Below are 23,220 nucleotides of genomic sequence, written 5' to 3' on the forward strand. Positions count from 1 at the left end.
TCTGCAGCCTCTCCTTTATTATTTTGGATGTCTACACGTTATTGGTGAAGCGTCATCTATGACGTCACATACTTTTCGCTGAATCACCATAGGAGATAGTGGCAGAGCTACGAAAAAATATTCCGGTAGGCCCCCAATGATTATACCAAAGCTAAAAAAAAAATCTATGCTGGCAAGGGAGAGGGGGAGCGGCGCCCCCATGCAGCTCCATCAAGGATAGAGATGTCGTAAGTTTACGTGTGAACTCATTTTTCTGTCAGTTGACTTTATAGAATATATTTGAGTTATTCAAATTGTTTCTTTATACATTACAGGAGCACCGTTGCCGGCGCGTCAGGTGGTTTGTCTAGCACATTTAGCGAGATGATAGGATAAACTTTGCGCTATTTATGCAAGTTTGATAATATTCACGTACTTTAGCCTTCCTTCGCTTTTCTTCACATTCTTTCTGAACTTCAGTTCATGCCCGTTGGACTTGCTTTTTGAGTTGCACAGTTCGTGTGCGTCATCGTAGTAGTCGCTGTTATGGCCAGCTACTAAGGGTGGCAAAGACATTCTTTATCATGTAAATACCATCACCCTCTCAAAGAAAAATATTTTTACCATCATCTCACTCCTTTCGAATGGCCTTACTACACTACGAAATTTACCGGTCCTTCGTTATGTTGTCAATCTCAACATTTTACCGAAGGGGATTGCTTGGATTGTTGACTGGCCTCCCATACCACAAACATCTTTCTACAACGAGGGGTCAACCCAATGGCAAAGGAGAGCTTGTGTGGTGGAGGAACTCACTCGGATGTTTGTAGTAGGAGCGAGTATTACGTGAGAACTCATGAGGTGTTTGGTTTGAGACCACAATTGCCCCGCCAAAAATTTGGTTAAGGTTTTGTTTAACCATGAGTTGGCCAACTCTATAAAAAAAACTTGTGTTGGCAAAGCAGCATTAACAATGCCAAAAAGTTGACAACCATCCAAACAAACACAAAAAAAAAATTGGTCATGACTAAAAGAATTAGTTAGGTGCACTACGACAACAATCTATATACACCCCTCCGATGAACAAAAATATTGCGACAATTAATTTGAATCACGGTGTAAACCGTGTAATAGTTATTATCCTAACTGTGTAATAGTTATTATCCTTTTAATAAATATTAAAACCACTATATTTTCAATTTTTTTCTTTGCCATTTCCCTACAATATGTGAATTTATTACCGAGTAGTATTTCGGAAGAAACCATCAGACTACTCATAGTGCAAGTAACTTAGATACTAACATAAATGACAGTTAGACATTTTGATGACATGGCATGATAATTAATGAAGAAAGAGTGGGAGGTGGTAACTATATGTTACCATCACATCACACTTTTCAATATATGATGAGTCTATAAGACAATTAATAAAGTTTATATGTTAATGCAAATTATGCTAGTCCCACTGTTGACAGGGTAATATATACCAGTAACATACACATAATGTTACTATGCACTGTGACCAGCCTCAGCTAACCGCTAAAGCATTAGGAAGACACAGAACACACAAAGAAGCATCTATCGGGGTCCGGACTCAGAAACGCTAAGGAAAACCCAAAGAGACCTCCGAACCCAAACCCTTAATCCCCAACCTTTGCTTCCCTGTAGTGCTGGGTTGCGCCGCCGCCGCCGAGCCACCGAGCGAGATGGCGAGCTCGGCGCTGAGAAGATCTCTTCCGCGACGCTGCACGCTCGGGCGCATCCTCCCTTCACACCGACCACCCTCCGCCGCCTCTGCCTGCTCGTTCCGTCACTCCTTCCAGTCCATTGAGCACCCCCGACCCCTCCTTCCAATCCAGTTCCATCCACTATTTCCAAAACACGCATGCAGTGTCCGGAAGTTGAATACCCGCCCTTCTCTATTCCGTCACAACACCAAAACGAATCGAATGGTAGGAGAAATCTAGGTTTAGCGCAAACCTGTTGTCTAGGTGTTGCGTGCTATAACCCACCATTTTGTAAATGCAACGATGATCCGCGTGATATTTAGGGGGACGGACATGGGCGAAGCACAAAAATACACCGAGGTAGGGCGAATTCGTATATAAGACATATAACATTAATTGTTTATTTTATGATTGCAAAAATGTATTCTAATGTGTTTAGTTTGTATATTTTAATAATTCTTGTAATGTTCTGTATTTTACATTCAATATTTGTATGGGTGGATTTTCTTTATTTTTTGGGATCCGCTTTGATATTTGAACTAATTTTACATTCAATATTTGTATTATCCGAACTCATGTAAGTACAATATCACATTGCATATAACTATAGATTGTCAAATGTGTAATAATGTTGATGCTACATATATCTTTCTAATAATCCAATGTTTCACGGAATGATAAAAGACATGGAGATGAATTATCAAATTAGTTCTTTATAAGACTAAATATATAGTTATATTTTTTTCCAGAAACATCTACATACTTACATACTAAAAAAGAGATATTCGGGTTTGCTATATCTAAATCACATGACTTTAGTTAGGGATAAGTTGATTGTTCAGCGTTGGATCTACATTGTTCTTTAAGATTCATAAGAAAATAGAAGGGAGTGTCTCTGATACTATCGACTATCAAGAAAACATGTTGCTTTAAAAATCAGGTATTTGAGATATGGACACACCCATAGATATTTGACACCCTGGTCACCAGGTCAGGGGAACGGGGAGGGGTCAGGCCTAAGGGGATCAGGGAAGACTCCGACACCTCAGACGGTCTTTGCCGCTACCTGCTCCTCTACTTGCTGGCACCCCACACGCTGAGAGGGAGGGACATGCTGGGAGAGGTGACTATCGACGACGGCGGTTGTTGGCAGCAGCCACACTAGCATAGAGCAAGAGAGATGTGAGGTTCATGAGAAAAAGGAACAACGTTGACTTGTGGTTGTTGGCAGCGGCGGTACTAGCGGCACTAGAGAGGAGAAGAAAATGCCCGCGAGAGAACAGTGGCTGCGTGGACGATTTGGAGTGGGGGCGGGGAGAACAAGTGTGAGGTGGAATTCGAAATGTGCCCTTCGGAGTTCGGACGAGGTCAGACAGACTTGGAAACATGAACCGCGTCGCTTGTCTTCGTCTTCGAGCGAGCGCCGCCACCCCTCCCTTCGCATCCCGCTGCCGAGCAGCGCCCCAGCCCCCTGGTTCCGTCTCTCGTCTTACTCCTCGTGCGAGCGCCTCCACCGCAGGTATCTATCTCCCCTCGTTTCTCTCGCTCCCGTCACCCCACGAACAGATCCCGCCCTTTCGCTCCCCGTTTCATCTCCTTAATATTCGCCAATTCGTAACTGAGGCAAAAAATCAAGGTAGGGCGGTCTTCCTACCTTGCCCTACCGGGTCCTCCGCCCTTGGGGACGGACGTCTGAATATTTCAGCCATGCTGCTTTTTTACCTGCCGATTTGCTTCGCAGTGGAGGGCGAGGTTGAGAGCGCGAGCCAATTTGAAGAACGGCTGTTTGGAGAGCAGACAGGATCAAATGATAGCCCATTCTTCCGGAAGCTCGATGGGGTTGGGAACTCCTTTAGAAGACCTGGGATGGGCAGCTTTGGTCAGAACAGTGACAGGGGTAACTTTGGGTTTGGAGGCAGGAGTAGTTCTGGGTTCATGGATGGTTTCGATTCCTTGAACGATGGCATGAACGAGAAATTGGATGACGCAGCCCGCACCTTTCAGATGACGGAGGAGGTTGACGATGAGGACTACGATTTCAGGCCCGATGTGGATTGCAGGCGAGGCTCAACTTACAATGTCCGGGTAAGAGGGAAATCAGTTCATCACTTTATTTTGATTTTTCATATGATCATTGATGAGGGTTCCACTATCCAAGGATAACGGAACAACACAGAAAAGTGATCACCCAGATTGACAGTTCATCACTTTATTGGTTCATGCATTCAAGATATCACAAATCTCTTGCGGTCTTTAGGTGTATTTCATCCTATATAAACATTCAGTAAATATGGCTGAATATGTGAACTCTGTTTGGATTTTCTTTTGTGGATAGATGTTTGTCAAAACAAAATGAAATTGATTCCTGTCCCTCCATTTGCCTTAGCAATTGAAAACCACCAGAAGATGGTGTTCTAGCATTAGCTTTGTAAACTAAATTACATTTTTTTAATTATTATCAAGGACTGTTATGTACTGTAATGACTCTTCGAACACCAGATTTTATTCAACTCTCTTGCATACAGGATCTTGACCTTACGAGGCCAGCAGCCCCAAGGAATCCTCCTAGACCTCAGTTTGAAACATCGACAAAGGAGGTTTTAAGAAAAGCCGATTTTAGGGTAAGTAAATCTGCTCGATAACCGATGTAAACTAGCAATAGTGTTTGTTTTAAACTGAATTGTAGAATTTGCAGTAATTTGTAGCTTGTAAATTCTGGAGCTTTTAACCAATATATATATGAAGTTCAGGGATAGAGAATGCAATGACAATGGTAGTATCTAGATGATTATAGTATTTTGCCTGTTCTGATTTGCCCAAATACCTTGGGGTTATTGCATGACATTTTCTATTGATGTGTCCTCTATCTATTGAAATTTAGTAATTTTTCTTCACAAAAAAGAAGAAATTTAGTAATATTAACTTCTTCATTATACTGAGCTGACATGTTTCTTGTTATCTTATTGATTGGGGTTATTGCATGACATTCTTTTAAGACAGCATTTGGATGCAAATGTCAAAGCACAATATGTATCAAAGCTAGAAATTGTGGTGATCTTATGTAGGCATGTAATAAGATTTGAACATCTACAACGTGCATGAACATTTTGAAAACCTAAAGTTCTAAACAATCGTTTGATATATAAAATTATGCTGCAACTCAGGAAAAAAATAGTTACATACCACTGGAAGATGAACACTTTAGTTATTATGCCGCTGAAATAAACTGGATACTTTAATAACACTAGAACATACCACTCCATCCATTTCTGTTACTCTTTTCCTTGTTTTTGTTTCCAGAAACCACATATGTTATACCACATAGACCTGTCTTGCGTTACTTAACTAGATGAAAACTAATATAATCATAGCACCAATCATCATAAAGAAAGTAGAAAAATGTCAAGACCAAGACCATTTGGCGATTTCTGCTAGCTAGGAACCCAATCAGAAAAAGGAAAACTGCAGTGCCCATAACCATACCACCAATCTTCCCATGCTCAACAGTGAACTTGTTTCTGCCAAACAAATTAATGTGCTTGTTCACTCTATGTTGCGTATAGCTTGGATCGTCAGGCTTATTCCCTCATCAATCTCCCAATCCCAAAATACATCTGGCTAAAAGCTTCTTCAAGAACAGAGACAATGGATCGGCAGGCCTTACGTCATGTGCTTTGCAATCGGGACCATCCAAATGTACCCCATGAAAAAGTTATAAACACTCCTGCACTGACATTGACAGGCAGAAATTAATACAAAAATAGTTAGAAGTTCAATCCCTGTCAGACAGTTTGAGAAGAGGAAATTTGATCTCAGGCTGAGGGATCTCAGGGAAAGTGGCATGTGGCAAACTTTAACGAACAATGGCATTGAGGCTTGAAGCCAAAGATGACCAAAGTGTGTAAAATTGTAAGCGAGACAATGTTCGCTAAAGTTTGAACAATGGCATCGTGGAAGGCGGCGTATCTGGTGAAAACCTTCATTCGGTGCAAACCGTGCAAACTTCATAAAAACCATGTTTAAAAGTTTCAAAAAAATTCTACAACAATATCATATGTTGGGAGTGTGATTTTCTACAAACCTGCAAAATTTCAAGTTCAAAGTCAAAATCATTTGGAAGGAATTAAAAAGAGAAATTTACGATGAATAGTGTCAGACATTGAAAGATCACTATTCATGCAGAAATTGTTTTTTCCGCTGCTACCAAACGCCATTGAGTTTGGACTTGAAATTTTGCACATATATAAAACATCACTTTTCTAACACATGTAATTTTTTCGAGAATTTTTTGAACCTTTTTCGATGGAGTTTTCACAGTTTGCACCGTAGAGGTGGTTTTCACCGGATATTTTGCCACAAAAGTGTGCCAGTTTGCTTAAGTGGGCTAAACATCTTATCTTTTGGTGGTTTGTAATCAAATTTTTTTAATAGCCATCCATAGTTAGACACATCCATGCATGGATATATAACAATTTACTGAGAGACCACAACTCTGATTTGCTTGATGCATTCCAATATCATGCTCCATTACAATTATCTTTCGGTTGCAGTCTCTGACCACATGGAATTCCTTGCAGAATGTTAGATTCCTCTCCAACTTTCTTACAGAAGCTGGCATTATCATCAAGAGGAGTCAGGTAACAAGATATTTTTCCCGGCTTTTATATAAGATCACAATTTTTTTGGGGGTGAACACATTCCTGAATATAATATAAATTGGGCTCATGGTTTCTTAGATGGTTGCCAATAATGCATATTCACTTATTCAGAGCTGAATGACATTTCTTGAATAAAGGGTGTCAAGAGTTCACATAGCAACTACCCTTCAACACATGACCTCATCCTCATGTCCAGTTTGCAATGTTCTAAATGCTACTCTCACTCACAACATGGAGAAGTTGCTTCGTTTTGAATGTTCTTGTTAGTTGATGATGCTGAGTAACCCAACTCTATGATTAAGGTGCTACATACAGAGTATCATCTTCATTTTTAACTCAGTGCAGTGTTATTTTGGTATACCTACCTGTTTCCCCGATGGTCGGTTTCACAATTGTATTCATGACTCTGTGCTGGTGCATTTGATTGGCCATGGTTTCTAACTTATTGATCCGCTTCTCAGACTAAGATAAGTGCGAAAGCTCAGCGCAAGGTTGCGAGAGAGATAAAAACCTCGCGTGCGCTGGGTCTTATGCCTTTCACGACGATGGGTAAGAGACCATTCATCTTTGGCAGAAGCGTGGAGGAGGATGCTTCTGAGGAGGAAAATGGGTACGAATTCGTGGAGCAGGAGGCCAGGCCAGAAGACATTGTCAACGATGATGTGCCTGATGTGGAGACAGCGTAAACAGTCCTGAGGGCATGTGTCTTTTCCGCAAGCCCTCTGTTTCTTCTGTTACTCTTGTTTGACACAGCTCGGCATGCATACCCGACCCACAGTTTTACTTGCTCAGAGCCCCAATAAACTGTTGGCTTGCGCATGTTATATTTCAACAGTAACAAATGATTTCCACCGTGGCAATCCTGGTGAGACATGTGCCTAGTTAAATGATGTGAGAAGTTTGACGCTGGCCATAGTAAGTTCAGTTTTATGTTTGATGTTTACCCAGCTCGCTTCATCAGAACTACATGTGACCATGTATTGGTGTTGGACATATTTGTTTTTTTATTGCTTATAAGATTCACCTTGTGGTTTGAGAAGGAGACCAGCTACGCCTATGAGACTTCGAAGTTCACTACTGGTTGTGGCACCTCTGGAAATAAAATAAACCAGGAAGTGGCCCTACCAAAACGTCCCCGGTAGGTAAAATCTTGGGGTAAACTGAAACCAAAGGAATGAGGTGTTGGTGATCTTGAATTTTTGCATCGCTTTCAAGTTTTGTTTTGCCGTCACGCGTTTACATCATCAGCTGCTTTATGAAGAGAATGTACCCATCGCACAGACTACTCCAGCTAATAAGCATTAAAGCATATGCTCCTGCATCTTGTGGTTGCAAGAGAGAAATTATTCCCCCCCTCGAGAAAAAAAGAAATTTGTTTGATCGATTCGCCTCGTAATGTTGGCCTGGGCGAGCAGACCGCGGTGGGTGTGGTTATTGCTACCCAACGACACGTGCGGCAGCACCGCTCTTATTTATTTCATTTCATTTTCGTTTGCGGTTAGGTGCGCTGTCGCCTGTCGGTGTTGTTTTGGTTGCACGTCTAGAGCGCGTCGAATAATCATCATGAATTCGCATCGGCGTAGAGGAGCCTAGATTCCTAGAAGCATATTCGATCGCGTGCACGCCACAAAGTAGTATGGTACTCCCTTCGATCCTTAGATCCCGGTTAATCGGCGTCTTATTTCTCGAAATCACTGCAGTTCACGTTTTATGAATTTTTTTTTAAGAAAAACTGTAGTTTTTCAAAATCAACGTGCAGTCCACGTTCTGTGTCCACATTCTGTTAAAAAATGTACTGCAAGTTGATTTCGTAAATTAATATGTTTTTTTTTGCAAATGACCGGCGTCAATTAATTGAAAAACGGAGGGAGTAGAGGATACACGTGGAAAGCTGCAGTTTGTGAAAATCTTCATTCGGTGCCATCAGATATAAAATGTGTGATGTAATTCAAAGTTTCAAACGTGAGAATCAAGCTTTACCAAGCATGCAATAAGTGAAGAGGTTATGTGGAAATGTGTTTTAAGTGGACGAGGGCCACGAACCATGGCTGTTTGGGAGAGGGAGCTGCACGTCCTGTTGCTGCTGCCTGGTTCCATGGCTGCCGCCTACAGCTCCTCCTCCATCACCCGTCTTTTTGCGTTTGCAGCCTCTGTTGGTGTAGGTTCGTCGTTCCTTCCCGCCGGCACAGTGGCTTTCCTTCCCCGCTCCGTCTACCAGCCCCCCTCCCAGGTGTTCTTATGTCCTTAAGGTGTTCGTGAATATGTGAGACTGGAAAGAGCATGTGTTGGGTAGAGCAGGGCCTGAAGAAAACAAGCCTATGAGCCATTAGCGAGTGATCAGTGAAGTACTGGCCGTCGGCAGAGACCAGGCCGGGTAGAGATAATAATTATTCCGGGCGGCGCGCCCCTCCTAGGCGGTTTGGCCCTGCTTCGGCGCTGGCGCGGCCTTCCCTCGCCGCGTCCCTGTCAGGTGGCTCGGCTCCCCTTCGTGGCTCCATTCCCAGGCGACGCCACTCCTCTGCTTCCGATCTCGCTCTGCCCCAATGTCAAACACAAATGCGTCTGGCATGGCACACCAGTTACAGTTATCTGTGACTGCATTTTGAAGAGGCAATGCAAACTCCAATGCCCTGCTGAACGAAATTTTGTTCTTTTTTTCCTTTATTTGAGTGTGAAGATGAGCAAGCATTGAGAGGAGTCGATCAACTGATCCATTCGCTGAAGAAAAGTCACCTCCTGCGTTCTAACATTGCTTGTCAAAGTTAAAGGAGCCCGCCGAGGCCCTTCATTTTATCTCCGTGTGCCTCGGTCTATCCTCATGGCCGCGTGTACGCGTGCAGAGTGATACCTGGAAATTTGGCACATGTACGCGTGCAGAGGGATCGAAAAATCCCGCCTATCCACGTCCAAGGTCCTTCGGAATTTTTTCTAGGGCTAAATCGCAAAATGCAGCGCTGACGTGGCAGTGAGATTGTACAAATACATTAGAAATACGGGAGGGTGACCGCGGGTGGGACATTTCGTCGAGTTTAGTGACCAAGTATCGGATTCCAAAATGCAGTGATTAAATTAAGAATCTAAGCACCGTATTTTACTCTCGAGGGGAAGTGGAAAAACGGAAGACAGCTTTGTTTCACCGGGCCTTCGTCTTCCTCCGTCCAATCCATCCATCCAGAAACGCGCTCACTTTTCCCGTTTGTCTCGCACCTTCCTCCCCACCCTCCAAACTCCCCGTCCAAACAAAAATCGAAAAAACTAGGGGAATTCCAAGCCGCCGACTGCCGAGCGCCGCCGACCTCCCCCCTGGCCGCAGCGTTGGGATCGTATGGCCTCGTCGCCCTCGGCGCCATCGTCCGTCTGCTTCCTCCTCCGCTCCTCTTCCTCCTTGCCGAGCACCATCCGCAACCGACACCAACCTCCTCCTTCTCCGCCGCCGCAGCAGCAACAGCAACTCCAGCAGCCTCGACCCGTCGTCCTCTGCTAGGTCTCTCGCCATCCCTCCCCTGCGCCAATTCGGTGGGCGTGCAGTCTAGGGTTTGCTGCCTTCCGTGTTCGATTTGATGTCTAGGGTTGACGCAACCTGCGAGTTCGCGCTGCTGGACAGGTTCCTCGTGCTTGCTTCCTTTCCCATGGCTGGAAACATACGAATACGACCGTCTGTGCTAGGTTTTATTTGTGTTGTATTTACGGTCGCTATTTGTTAAACTTGCAATCGCACTTGGGAGGAAGAGGAAACAGAGATCTCAATCGGGGGTGAGTTTTGGTGGTGATTCTACAGAAATTGCAAAGAGGGAGGAGTTTGTCTTGGTCTTGAGGTTAATTTGGGGGATTTGTAAGCCAGAGGAACGGAGAAGAAGGGAGTCGGTGCTGTTGGTAACTCCAGGGAATTTGACCATGGTGGGGAAGGAATTGGTGCTGCAACGGAATGGTCATGTGGATGTCCGTGAGATTGCTGCGAAGGCCACGCTTAGGGAGGTGCGGCAGAATGGGCACACCTACGTGGAGCTCCGTCGTGTTGGCAAGCGTGTCATCTTCTTCTGCACCATCTGCCTCACCGAATGCTTCAGTGACAATGTGCTGTTCGACCATCTTAAGGGGAATCTGCACTCACGCCGGTATGCTGAGGCCAAGGTCACACTGTTTGGGCCCATGCCATGGCCGTTCAATGATGGTGTACTCTTCTTCAACAATTCACGAGAGAATAGCCCTCTCTTGCTGGACTCAAGCTCTCATAACACCAGAGAGCTGGCTCTGGTTTCCCATTCTGAGTTTGCCAGGAATGACACCGAGGTTACCTCAAGGTTGAGAGATGGTTCAAGCTCCCATAATGGTGCGGAAGGCACACTAGTTTGTGCAAATCAACATGCCAATGGTAGAACTGCTGCTGTATCTGAATATCTTGCATTGTCAAACCACAATGGAGTCGATCGTCCTCTTGTTATTCCTGGTGTATTGATAAAGGATGCTGTTCTGAACTTGCCTGTGCATTTCCTGGGTTACGGAAACATTGCATACAGGATATCTGAAGCTACCGAAAGTTGTAAGAAGGTTAGCAAGATGTGGTGTGCTTGGGTAGGACAAGAAGCCTCCCATGACTCTGAGGGGTGTAACATCTATGAACAATCTGGTTTTGCCATAGTCAACTTCTCTTATGCATATGAGTTGGGCAGGAAGTGGCCTTCTGATGCTCAGGACCTTCCCATCTCTGCTGGATCTTTCTTTGTAATAGATGACGCAGGACATCGTGGAAAGAGAAGGAAGAAGTCATTTTCTGATCAAGAGGCATCTTCAGAAGAGTCGAATGGTCAGACTGAAGGCATCAGTCAAGCTATTGTGACCGGTTCCCCAACAGGTACCTCACGCAATCTTCAAGGCAGATCCTTATCCAGCAAGTCTATGAGGAGAGAGCTGAGAAAGCAGAAGAGACTTGCTGCCGAGAAAGTTTGTGATATTTGTGGGCGGTCAATGCTTCCTGGAAAGGATGTAGCTACCTTGCTGAACTGCAGTACAGGAAACCTAGCTTGCAGCAGTAGAAACTTGAGTGGGGTTAGTATTTTCAAACGTTCTTTCATCTTTCTGTTTGTTAATATTTCCTCAAGGCAACAAGTTATACTTGCATTTTTACAGAGACAAGCACAAACAGAATACCGTTAGAAGTTGGCTCATTTAGTATTTTTCTTTTGTAAGTAGAGATACATCCATCCTTATATTAGTCATAAATTCCAAAATCCAACAAGACAGTGCTTTTACCAATGATTAAATCTTTGTTTTTCACAAATATAGAAAGATAATTCCCTCTTTCAAATTCGAAGCCTTCTACTTGATGAATTGGCTAAACATGATATTTGTAGGCTTTTCATCTATTCCACACTTCATGCCTATTGCACTGGACTATTTTGTGCCAATATGAGGTGCTAGCTGACCAAATTCTAAAGAAGGGGAAGAGCAAGCGAGGAAGGAAGGCAAAAACAGCACCAAAGAGCAGAATAACATCCATCTTTTGCCCAGAATGCCAGGGTACAGGTATCCACGTCAAGGGAGATGAACTCGAAAAGCCGACTATTTCCTTGTCCGAGGTTTGGAGCAGAACACTTTCAGTCACCTATATTTTCTTCCATATAACTTGCTTTAGCTCAGCTTTGTGTGAGTAAATTGTGTGCTCACAAAATTCAGCTCGATCTGGCAGATGTTTCGCTACAAGCTTAAAGCCATTGAAGCACACAAGGCATGGATGAAGAGCCCTGAGGTGCTCGAGAACTGTTCAACTGGACTTCATTTCCCTTCAGAACATCTGGAGAACTCTGAGGTGATCATCGCACTATGTTCCTACTTGGACGATACAATGCAAATCTGAACTCACTGTCACAAATTTGTTGCAGGAGCAGGTGATGCCACTAAAGTCGCTTCCGTTCTATGCAGCCGAAGGATAAAGGCATGGTACTCACGTTGCCTCGCAACTGCAGGAAATTAGAGGGATTCTCCCGGAGCCGTTGTAAATTTACTAGAACAGCTGTAAAAAAGGCTGACACGTATTTTACTTGTTCAAAACTGTGTTAAGACTGGATTGTAGTAACCAGAATGTGCTGCTAACGCTGTTGATTTTATTGTCGAACCACATTTTCAGCGACCTCAGTTTCATCTTTTTGTTGTGCGTGTCTGTTGTTCTTTAGAACCGAGCTGGCGTTTCTTAGGAATGATTTTGTTCGTACGAGACTAGTTTGCCAGCGATAAAGAACAACCGAAAAACAAATTGAGGGTCTGCTTGGAATGCTGTACTTTCTGTGTTCATATACCAATTGCCAACTCTGTAAACACCGACATGGTTTACATACATGGAGTCTCATGAACGATGAGAATAGCTGGTCAGACTCACGCACGCATGATCTATTTCGCAAAGTAATCCTATCGTGCGTGTCACAAGCATATTTTCAGATACACCACGGTCCACCGGACACTTTTCTCCCAAAAATGTATCCAGGTCCACGGATACTTTTCTCCCAAAAATGTGAAGTTCAGAGAAACATGTGCAAACGAGATAAATTTGCTGCAATTCGTTTTAAAAAAAGAGAAATTTGCTGCAATTTTGGATCTCAGCGAGATAATGGTGTCATCAGGGAAGCCGATGCTGATCGCAGCGGCCTCGCATTGATCAGGAAGATAACGCAGTATTTCTTCAAGAGCATCATCGATCCGAACCATCAAACTAACACATCTCAAAAGAAATGAACAAAACTCACATCAAAACCACGAAAAAAGAGGAGGAGAGGACGAGCCTAGCACTCGTATACCAGACCTGAGAAGGCGGCGTGGGATTCAGGCGAAAGGCTGCTAGGGTTTCTTGACACTCGCAAGCCGCGGAGATCCTCTGAATTTATAGACTCGTTGGCCGGGAACAGGGTGGGTCTCCTGGACGGCGGCTGGACCCCACCACCGCCGCAGCAACCCTGCTTTTTGCCGGGCCGGAGGAGTGGCAACTCGTCGGACCAAATTCTTTACCTCTTGGGCTCTTAACCCATTCCCAGCAGGCCCAAATCAACTGCAGCCCACGCGCCGGGCCCTTCTGGAATCTTCCGTCGCTGTCGCACCTCACCGCAGGGGAGAAGAAAACCCCAAGCCGCAACCCCCTCGCGTCTCCACGAGTCGCCGCCTCTCTCCTCGAATCTCTCCTTCTCGCCGTCGGTTGTTTTGAGAGAGTGACTGAGGCGGAGACGTGGCGATGGCGGGCGGCGCGGTGAGGGAGGTTGGGTCGAAGGCGGAGTTGGACGCGGCGGTGGGCGGCGCGCGGGCCGCCGCGGTGCACTTCTGGGCAGCCTGGTGCGAGGCCTCCAAGCAGATGGACGAGGTCTTCGCCCACCTCGCCGTCGACTTTCCCCACGCGCTCTTCCTCCGGGTGCGCGCTACTTGCTATTACCCCTCCCCGCCTTCCTCTCCGCCTTGCTGTCCTGTTACTCCTCTCGCCGTGTCGCGGTAGACTAGGGATTTTCTGATTGGTCGTGATTTGTCAGGGGTGGTCTAGGGTTCAGCTTCGTGGCTAGCGTCTCGGAATTCCCGCGATGATAACTGCTACTATTCCCGTTTATTTCTCATGTGCTTGATTAGTAATTCTGCTGTGATGCTTATTTAGTTGAGGTGAGATTCTCCGAATACTGTCTGCTGAGTGTTGAGTTAACATGTGTTGTAGAAAAACATGTGATGCGTATGCACTTGTGCTGGCAGCATTTTGCTCGCCGCATTAGCCATGGACTCCGTTAAGAGCATAATATAACAACAACTCAATGCAACCCACATGTGCTCGAAACCCTTTGATCTTGGAGTTTGTTTATGGCTCAGTTAAGAGTGTGAGATAGCAGCTAAATACAACAAAATTATGCTTGAAACCCACCTCCTTGCAGTAGGTCAAGCATTACCCATTGTCGAATCCTATGTAAATAAAACTCCCTCCTTTTCACAAAGGTTGGCATATTTGGTTTCTTTAAGACAAGGCTTTGACCAATAATTGCTTCTTTAATATATCGTTTTGAAGACATGAAATTTATATCAATAGATTCGTCTTCAAAAGTGCTTCCTGATAATTGCAGTTTAATATCATATAAATTACATATCAATGGAGTAATTGTTGCTCAAAAACTTTTCTTAACGAAACCAAATACACTAACCCCTGTCAAAAGGAGGAAGTATTTGCTACTGGTATGCGATGTACTAGGTCCACACTATTATTTGTTCAGACTGAGCATTGGGTAAATACTGGTGCAGTAAAATATTTCTCCCCTGTGATTATTGTGCCTAAGTTGTTACTTTGGTGTTCTTTAGTCAAGTGATTATGCTTCATCCTTGTTGGGACTGCCAAGGACTGCCAACAACACACATTTTCAAATATTGATATGTAAAGCCTTTTCTTGTTTACTCATGTTATGTCGCTAACTCCTATCAGGTTGAAGCTGAAGAACAACCGGAAATTTCAGAGGCATATGGCATTACAGCAGTTCCATATTTTGTTTTCTGCAAGGTATTTACTTTTGACAACTGTGTTGTAATGCGATTCATTCTATAAATCCTTTTCACATTGTTTATAATTCTTTGCACAATGACTGCTTATAGGATCATGGTGCCTGTCTTTGTTATTGAAGTTGAATCGCATGAGTTCTCTTGTCCTTTTATTAAAGCAAAAGGAAAAAAAGATGCTCTGCCGTCATGACAGGGATGCATTAGTTGTTAGGATCAACTCTCAAACTTTTAAGAACGAACCATTCTACAAGCAATCACATTGATTATGTTCTACCATGCCCCATGCCCCATGCCCCCGTATACTGTGCAATAACAGATTTAGGTGCACACTTCACTGAATTTACTCTAGCCTGTCTGCACTAAATATTCTATGCGGATGTATAGTTTAATTTAGTCTATGCATAAATGCTCTTACATCTTCTGGTAAGTGTGCTCTGAGATATAGCATGCAGACACTTAACATTTCCAAATTCATGTTTTGGGGATGCTGTATGGACTGTGGAATGTTTTCTACAATTATAACCAACATAATGCCTCTGATATTTTGATGGCACCTATGATGTCAGACATGTATAGTGTCTTTCTTGACAGGCTAGTTAGTCATTGCTTAAACTTGAGATTTTGGTGTTCCTGTGAAATTCCTTGCTGACAATCTTAAGATGCTCATGGGATGTTTGCTATGTAAATATGTGGGGTTAGGCTGTGAAAGGTCATGTTTGCTTAGTTTCTGGATTTTCAACTCAATGCCAAGTCTTTTTTGTTGAATGCTTTGGAAGTTTCCTCTGTTGCTTTCTTGATAAGAGGTTTTCATCTGTGATGTGTCATCTGTTTTCAGGAAGGCAAAACTGTTGATACTCTGGAGGGTGCAAATCCAGCCAGCCTGGCCAACAAGGTTGCAAAATTTGCTGGGCCTGCCAATGTTGCCGAGTCTGCTGCACCTGCTAGCCTGGGGGTGGCTGCTGGGCCTGCTGTACTTGAAAAGGTCCAAGAAATGGCACGGCAGAATGGATCTTCTGCTGCTGAAAGCACACAGGCAGATATGCTGAATAAGCGATTGGAGCAGCTTGTCAATTCCTATCCTGTCATCTTATTCATGAAGGGAAATCCTGAAGAACCAAGGTGTGGTTTCAGCCGAAGAGTGGTTGACATTTTGAAGCAGGAAGGTGTCGAATTTGGAAGCTTTGACATCCTTACAGATAATGAAGTACGTGAAGGGATGAAGAAGTTCTCTAACTGGCCAACTTTTCCTCAGCTGTACTGCAAAGGTGAGCTGCTTGGTGGATGTGATATTGTTATTGCTATGCATGAAAGTGGCGAACTGAAGGATGTTTTAAAGGAGCACAACATTCCTCTTCGACCACAAGGAAGCAGAAATGAGGAGCCAGTGATATCCGAGTCTGCAACTGAAAAGAGTCCTGAACCAGTTGGGCTTACGGAAGCTCAGAAAGTTCGTTTGGAGAGCCTCACCAATTCTAACCCGGTGATGGTATTTATCAAAGGTTCACCGGAGGAGCCCAAGTGTGGGTTCAGTGGGAAGGTCGTACATATTCTTAAGCAAGAGAAGATTCCTTTCTCAAGTTTTGACATTCTTTCTGATGATGAGGTTAGGCAGGGCCTAAAGGTTCTATCAAACTGGCCTAGTTACCCTCAAGTGTACATAAAGGGTGAACTGGTTGGTGGTTCAGACATAGTGATGGAGATGCATAAGAGTGGGGAGTTGAAGAAGGTTCTCTCTGAGAAAGGCGTTATTCCGAAAGAGAGCTTAGAGGACCGACTAAAGGCCCTGATTTCCTCATCCCCGGTGATGCTGTTCATGAAGGGCAACCCAGATGCTCCACGTTGTGGCTTCAGTTCAAAAGTTGTGAATGCATTGAAAGGAGCTGGGGTCAGCTTTGGGTCTTTTGACATTTTATCTGATGAAGAAGTCAGACAAGGTCTGAAGACATACTCGAACTGGCCAACCTTTCCACAACTCTACTACAAATCAGAACTGATGGGTGGCTGTGATATTGTTTTGGAGATGGAGAAGAGCGGAGAGCTGAAGTCCACGCTTTTGGAGTAATGAGTATCCTCGCGTCTTATCGCAGTCCGTCCTATGGTGTTTGGTGTTTTCAGCATCTGTCCTATATATCAAATTGCTCTATTCAGTGGCATTTTACGCCGATGTATTTGTAGATCCATGTTTTAAACTTGGAATATCCCAGTGCTACGCTGCTTGAACTGTGACAGCTGCAGAAGAAATAACTTAAGGGACTTGTTGAGTAGTTGGTCTATATTACAACTTCGTTTTTACTGCCTTGGCTCGGGCTGAATGTTGGAGAAGAAATGTACTACGGGATCCCTCTGTTCCCCATAAAGGTTGTCACAATTTTGAACTAGCTTTAGTTCAAAGCCGTGATGGAGGGAGCAGCTATATTTATTTCATGCTGTCAAAACAAAATGCTAGTACCCTGTCCAACAAAAGATCTCTCAAGTTTGTCAAAATTTGGATGTAATTCAAATTTAGTCAAAATTGAGACATTCTTTATCGGAAGGAGTGAGTATTAGTTTTTTCACAGTTAATAGATGTGTGCCAAAGTTAGTTTATGGAGCGTTCTCGGGTGCCTGCACTAAACTAATGTCATTGTTCTCGATCTCTTAGGACTAAGGTACATAGGACAGATGCTGAAAACACCACTCTTGAGGTATATAGTCCATATCAATAAGGACTACACTACAATGCTTGCAATGCCGCTTGGTTCAATACATCCGTCTCGTTAGCAGGCTATTTTGTAACGATGCAAATCTGAGTGATGACTACAATCAAGAAATTTCCTTCCTGTTTCTGTGCGAGACAGTTGGTTTATAGCATTTTCTAGATGCAGGTAATCTTAATCTAGTTAACAAAATTCCGGCAGCTAACTAAGATAGCACAGTACAATTACCACAACTTGGCGCTAAAGCTCCATTCACTAATAATGATGAGTTCGAGCAACATTATCCTGATGCCTTTGATGAACCGAGAGATTCTTTCCCTGTATCTTCGACCTTCTTTTCTTCTCTCATACGAGCCCTTGCCAAGGCGTCGGTCATATCTGAGTTCATAGGAACAGCAGCTTGCAGGAGATGAACGAAGGTTTCAACATCCTTGAGATTGCACTCGTCGCCAAGATATTTGAGTATCATCTCTATCATAGCAGGTCTCGGAATCCAACCACTATTCGGCGCGTAAACGCAAAGGGCGTTCTTTGTTAGCTCATAGGCTTTCGCAACATCACCTTTCTCCGCATAACCAATTGCTACGATGGCCCAGCTTGTTGAAGTAGGCATCTTTCCCTTCTTCAAGAAGTCATCGAGCAGTGCCTCAGCCTTGTCCAGCAAGTCCTTCTGGCGGTATCCAGTGAGCAAGACATTTGGGACATGGAAATCAAACGCGTTTTCGCTCGACTCCCACTCTTTCAACAAGGCTTCAGCTTCTTCAATTTCATCAAGCTTCAAAAGCATTGCAAGCATTGTAGTGTAGTCCTTATTGATATGCCGCTTGCAGTTTGACATCTGGAGCGCCCACAGCCTCTTCACCTCTGACTTGTCCCCCAGTTGGCCATAGAGGGACATCAAGTGGTTATAGGTATCAGAATCTTTTATGTCAATTTTTGCTTCTGCTTTCTGTAAGGCAGATATTGCCTTGTCCCTCAGGTTGCCCTTAATGTAGTTGTTCGCCAGGACAGCATAGGTGTTCCAGTCAACAACAATTTGAGGCTCACACTCCATCTCTTCCAAGGTGTTCTCCATCCCAAAAAAATCTGCCCGTGCACCATAAGAGTTTATGCATATTCTGTAGCTGAAGTTGTCAGGCACGATACCGTTGCTTTTCATCTCTGCTATCACTGAAGGGACCTTCTCATGCTGTCCTAGGTTTGTATAGAGGCCCATGAGGTTGTTGTAGGGGAGACTGCTAAACACAAATCCCAGTTCTTTCATCTTCTGAAAATGAGCCAATGATTTATCGACCAGGAGTTCTCGCGTGTAGCAGTTCAGAAGTGCACCATAGGGTTTCTCTGTCTTATCTTTATCAGCCAGTTTATTGAAGTAGGCCTCTGCTGCTCCGACTCCATGAACTTGACCAATCAAATCCAGGTGAACAGCATGATCCTTTGGTAAGAATTTGACAAGCCCCTTAGCACTCATCCACTCGGAGACCTGAGCAAAGTAAGGGCCGCTTTGATTCGCATGATTTTTTGAACATGGGAAAAGGAAAAATACAGGAATATAATAGAAATGCATGTGCAAAACAGAGAACTGAAAATCACAGGAAAATTGTAGACTTCAGTGTTAGATTCACATGAATAGAAAAAAATAAAGAAATTCTAATAAACATGTCTAACTAGAGGCAAACCACAAACAAAAGTAAAGTTGAAATATTATTATGCCAACAAAATCAATTGTATCGTCTTCGTGCAAAGGAATTAAAAATTGAGACCCAAGTGGATTGTAGAAACTCTCTGCCTTTGAAACTGAGATAAAAGGAAAATTTCCTGTGTTTTTCCTTTACTCAAATCATTTCAATCGAACAAATGACTAGTGCGGTACAAAGGAAAATTCCCTATTCATATGGTTTTCCTATGAACCAAAGAGGGTTTGGAAAGCAAAAGATGGAGCGTTTCAAGAGTAGATACGATTCCATATAATTACTGGTGACAAACTACAGGACATAATATTTTTCATTTAATTCAATGGTTTACATGTTTGCAAACCAGTGGCGCCATAGTTTGTGCATAATTCTAAATTTGTACCACGAATGCAGATGCAGGTTGATCAGCACAGGAGTAATTTCATGTTTTAACTCCAGAGTAGGTTGACCTCCTCATTTCTCGCTAAACTTTCCAAGAAATCTGTCACAAAAGTTAAACTAAAGAAATTAAACACGCCATCTCCCTTCCTAATGCACGTGTGCTACTGTTAAGCACTCAGATCATCTAACTGCACGCATCCTTAACATTACGCAATAACACAAAATGCTTATCTACACTGCAGTCTTTTCCCTCCTGTTCACAATGACAAGTATTCCACGTGATTGCACAGCTTGGCAACAACAAGAAACAAATTACCATTGCAAAAACGTTCTAACTGTGTGTCTCACAGGAGAATGCCCTATTAATCGCAGCAACTCTCTCGTATTTTATTAGCTTCAGGAGATAAAAGGGACGCCTAGAGCCAGGGGAAGTTACTACGGCATTTTGTCGAACAGCCAACGAGGAGTCAGGAGGGCACGGGGAGGGAAGTACCTCCAGGGCCTGGCGGTGGCGGCGGCGCTTGCGGAGCTCCTTGACGATGCGCTCGAGCTCGACGGGGCGGAGGCGGTTACCTGGCTTGTCCGCCCACCGCTCGATCTCCGGCACCAGGAGCGTGCTCGGGTGGCCCAGCGGCCACAGTGTGGACTGCAGGCTCGGCGGCCGCGCCGGCCTACTCTCAGCACTGTTACTGCGCGAAGAGGACGCGGCGCGCAGATGGAGGACACGAGGGGTGGGTTCGTGGGAATGGGCGTGGCCGCGGGGGAGCCTGCCGATGCCGAGGCGGAGCAGGCGGCGCCCGGCGGCGAAGAGGGACGAGGAGACCATAGTGTGGTGTGGCAAGGTTTTCCTTTGGAGACTCGGGTTTAATGAGATTTCGCTGTTTTTTTTCTTCTTTTGGCTCAACGAGGCCGGCTTTGCATTATTTTAATATAAAAAGTTGTGTTTATCTCATAATCTTATAGTGTATGCGAACTTAAATGATGGATCACATAAAGAATAGCTCGAGCTTAAAAAATGTGAGACTAGGTGAAGCGGCATACAACCGATTAAATTCGAGCTAAAAAGCCTAAAAGATATGATTTGTTTTGCGAGGATAACAAATACAGAAATCCTAAATTTAGGAACGGCCGAGAGCAACGGATATTAGAGCAAGCACAAAAGAATATTCCATCTACTCCCTCCGTTTCATAAAAATTGACGCGATCGTGTCAATTTTTAAGAAACGTAAGAGTATTAAATATTAACTCGAGCTAAAAACACAAACTCAAATTAGTAGATCAACCAAATCCCCTTTGGTAAAAATCCAATTTTTCAATGGAGCTCCATTTTACAATAGATTATGGAAAAGTTCAAAATAACATGGTACTACGACAATATCTAGCAGAGCCATACACTTTAGGTTATCTCATATATATACACTTTAGGAGTAATGAACTTTTACATTTTTTAGCATGGCTGAAAATTGATTAAAGAAGTAAATAGCTCTTACTGTTATGAAATATTAATGTGGATGTCCATAACCCCTATACCATCAAAGTTGCAACCTCCTACTTTAATGGTGTAACTCTCCTAGCATCAATGCTTGTAACTCCATCTCTCATATATGACTATATATATGAGAGCTTATATATTGGAAAGTGAATAAGAATTTCCAATTTGATCTCTCACTCTCTCCATTCTATATTCTCTTACATTACAACTAGTTATTTTATAACACTTTATCAGCACGACTGTCTCTAAAAGCTATCAAGAATTAGGTAAGAAACTTTACGTTGATCGTAATGTTATTTTTGTGGTAAGACATTATCTTTTGTATTTGTTTCTATATTTTGTTATTGCGTGATTGTTTGAATTTTGCAATCTATATATTTTGTAGTTTACTATGTCGAATCTTGCCAAGATTGATTTCACGGCTCTGGATATTTCGGGCAAGAATTACCTGTCATGGGTGCTAGATGCTGAAACTCACCTGAATGCCCAATGCGGAATCCGAATTAAATATAAACCAAGCAAACGAGCAAGTATAAATCAAATTGAAATTCTTGTTCATGTTAATTCCATTTGAAACTGAAGATTGTGAGAAAGATTTTACTTTATTTTGTTTAATTCAACGAAATTTTTAAGTAGTCATTTTTAGGAAATATATTTTGGAACTCCGAAAACCGGTATGTTACATAGCTCTTGTCCGTTAATTTGTTAGCAAGATATAGCTCGTGTCTTCCAAGGCGACATTGGAATGGTGTGAAGCATCTACTACGTTATCTTCAAGGTACAAAGGACATGGGTTTATATTTTTCTAACACGGTCAAAGAAGGAATAGTTGGTTTTGCAGATGCAGGATATCTATCTGATCCACATAATGGTCGATCCCAAACTGGATATGTCTTTTTTTGTGGAGGCACATCAATCTCATGGCGTTCAATGAAGCAAACTATAGCTGCAACATCATCTAACCATGCAGAGATCTTAGTAATCCATGAAGCTAGCCGAGAATGTGTGTGGTTGAGAAGTATGTCACATCATATTCGTAAAGAGTGTAACTTACTTTTGGAAAAGGAGGCGCCTACAGTCATACACGAGGATAATATGGCTTGTATAACCCAACTAAAAGACGGATATATCAAAAGAGACAGAGTGAAGCATATTTTGCCAAAGTTTTTCTTCACTCACGGTCTCCAGAAGGATGGTATTATAACAGTGCAGCAAATTCGTTCAAGTGAGAATCTAGCAGACTTGTTCACAAAGGCACTCCCTACTTCAGTATTCAAGAAATTGGCACATGGTGTTGGATTGCGACCGCAAAAAGACATCAAGTGATGTTGCCATCAGGGGGAATGAATATGTGTGTACTCTTTTTTCCTTGACCATGGTGTTTTCTCACAGGTTTTTTCTTGGCAAGGTTTTTAACGAGCCATGCAATTCACCTGTTAATGGACATCCAGGGGGAAGTGTTATAAAATAATAATGTGGATGTCCATAACTCCTATACCATCAAAGTTACAACCTCCTACTTTAATGGTGTAACTCTCCTAGCATCGATGCTTGTAACTCCATCTCTCATATATGGCTACATATATGAGAGCTTATGTATTGGAAAAGTGAATAAGAATTTCCAATTTGATCTCTCACTCTCTCCATTCTATATTCCCTTACATTACAACTAGTTATTTTATAACACTTACTCCATTGTTGCGTTGTAAATTTGCTTGTGTTGTATCACTATTTTTTCTTTTTTTTGGAGCGAAAACACGGTCTTTATTAATCAATCGAAATAGGTACAATTGATTCGTTCCAAGGCTTAGATAGCCACATAAATCGACCATGCTGGAGCGATAACACACTCTTAACTAGACTATGGGCATCTATGTTAGAGGCACGCCCTTCATGAACAAAAAGAACATCTTCAAATTCTCGACTCCGGACTCCAATCTCCTGAAGAATGGCATTATAGGAGCATCTGCTACCTTCAATAATCTCCTTGATCATCACAGATGCATCAAATGCGATATAAAACTTTTGTGCATGAATATCCTTGGCCAGAGATAGAGCTTCACATATAGCATGCGCCTCGAGGGTGGC

General features: G+C 43.2%; 4 protein-coding genes across 5 annotated transcripts; 3 read left to right on the forward strand and 1 right to left on the reverse strand.

The window, feature by feature from the left end:
• The first annotated feature begins 3,010 nt into the window (after positions 1–3,010).
• LOC100838711 lies at positions 3,011–7,390 on the forward strand. The gene is made up of 5 exons (XM_003574092.4): positions 3,011–3,225; positions 3,448–3,791; positions 4,232–4,327; positions 6,284–6,343; positions 6,826–7,390. Exons 1-5 carry the CDS (start codon positions 3,093–3,095, stop codon positions 7,048–7,050), a joined length of 858 nt encoding a protein of 285 aa, XP_003574140.1. The 5' UTR covers positions 3,011–3,092; the 3' UTR covers positions 7,051–7,390.
• A 2,102-nt stretch (positions 7,391–9,492) lies between these two features.
• On the forward strand, positions 9,493–12,508 carry LOC100839226. Of its 2 annotated transcripts, none has more exons than XM_024461505.1 (4): positions 9,493–11,410; positions 11,716–11,940; positions 12,051–12,170; positions 12,250–12,508. In XM_024461505.1, the coding sequence occupies exons 1-4, from the start codon at positions 10,259–10,261 to the stop codon at positions 12,292–12,294; spliced, it is 1,542 nt and encodes a 513-aa protein (XP_024317273.1). In that variant the 5' UTR covers positions 9,493–10,258; the 3' UTR covers positions 12,295–12,508. The 2 variants fall into 2 exon arrangements, with proteins under 2 accessions (XP_024317273.1, XP_024317272.1); XM_024461504.1 differs by having other exon boundaries at positions 9,495–11,410; positions 12,244–12,508.
• A 942-nt stretch (positions 12,509–13,450) lies between these two features.
• Positions 13,451–17,288, forward strand: LOC112271718 (monothiol glutaredoxin-S11). Its single transcript, XM_024461516.1, has 3 exons — positions 13,451–13,754; positions 14,796–14,870; positions 15,705–17,288. The coding sequence occupies exons 1-3, from the start codon at positions 13,581–13,583 to the stop codon at positions 16,929–16,931; spliced, it is 1,476 nt and encodes a 491-aa protein (XP_024317284.1). The 5' UTR covers positions 13,451–13,580; the 3' UTR covers positions 16,932–17,288.
• A 243-nt stretch (positions 17,289–17,531) lies between these two features.
• On the reverse strand, positions 17,532–20,515 carry LOC100839837 (pentatricopeptide repeat-containing protein At4g21705, mitochondrial). The gene is made up of 2 exons (XM_003574095.4): positions 20,134–20,515; positions 17,532–19,048 (listed from the first exon to the last, which is right to left on the reverse strand). Exons 1-2 carry the CDS (start codon positions 20,464–20,466, stop codon positions 17,846–17,848), a joined length of 1,536 nt encoding a protein of 511 aa, XP_003574143.1. The 5' UTR covers positions 20,467–20,515; the 3' UTR covers positions 17,532–17,845.
• Between the last annotated feature and the right edge of the window lie 2,705 nt (positions 20,516–23,220).

The sequence above is a fragment of the Brachypodium distachyon genome, chromosome 3 (genome assembly GCF_000005505.3).
Source record: "Brachypodium distachyon strain Bd21 chromosome 3, Brachypodium_distachyon_v3.0, whole genome shotgun sequence".
Lineage (NCBI taxonomy): Eukaryota > Viridiplantae > Streptophyta > Magnoliopsida > Poales > Poaceae > Brachypodium > Brachypodium distachyon.

Coding starts and splice junctions, on each gene's coding strand:
- LOC100838711 (XM_003574092.4), top strand. CDS start 3,093: ATGAACCGCGTCGCTTGTCTTCGTCTTCGAGCGAGCGCCGCCACCCCT. Junction 3,792..4,231: donor GCTCAACTTACAATGTCCGG/GTAAGAGGGAAA, acceptor TCTTGCATACAG/GATCTTGACCTTACGAGGCC. Junction 4,328..6,283: donor TAAGAAAAGCCGATTTTAGG/GTAAGTAAATCT, acceptor AATTCCTTGCAG/AATGTTAGATTCCTCTCCAA.
- LOC100839226 (XM_024461504.1), top strand. CDS start 10,259: ATGGTGGGGAAGGAATTGGTGCTGCAACGGAATGGTCATGTGGATGTC. Junction 11,411..11,715: donor GCAGTAGAAACTTGAGTGGG/GTTAGTATTTTC, acceptor TGATATTTGTAG/GCTTTTCATCTATTCCACAC. Junction 11,941..12,050: donor CGACTATTTCCTTGTCCGAG/GTTTGGAGCAGA, acceptor TCGATCTGGCAG/ATGTTTCGCTACAAGCTTAA.
- LOC112271718 (XM_024461516.1), top strand. CDS start 13,581: ATGGCGGGCGGCGCGGTGAGGGAGGTTGGGTCGAAGGCGGAGTTGGAC. Junction 13,755..14,795: donor CCCACGCGCTCTTCCTCCGG/GTGCGCGCTACT, acceptor AACTCCTATCAG/GTTGAAGCTGAAGAACAACC. Junction 14,871..15,704: donor CATATTTTGTTTTCTGCAAG/GTATTTACTTTT, acceptor ATCTGTTTTCAG/GAAGGCAAAACTGTTGATAC.
- LOC100839837 (XM_003574095.4), bottom strand. CDS start 20,466: ATGGTCTCCTCGTCCCTCTTCGCCGCCGGGCGCCGCCTGCTCCGCCTC. Junction 19,049..20,133: donor GCCACCGCCAGGCCCTGGAG/GTACTTCCCTCC, acceptor TACTTTGCTCAG/GTCTCCGAGTGGATGAGTGC.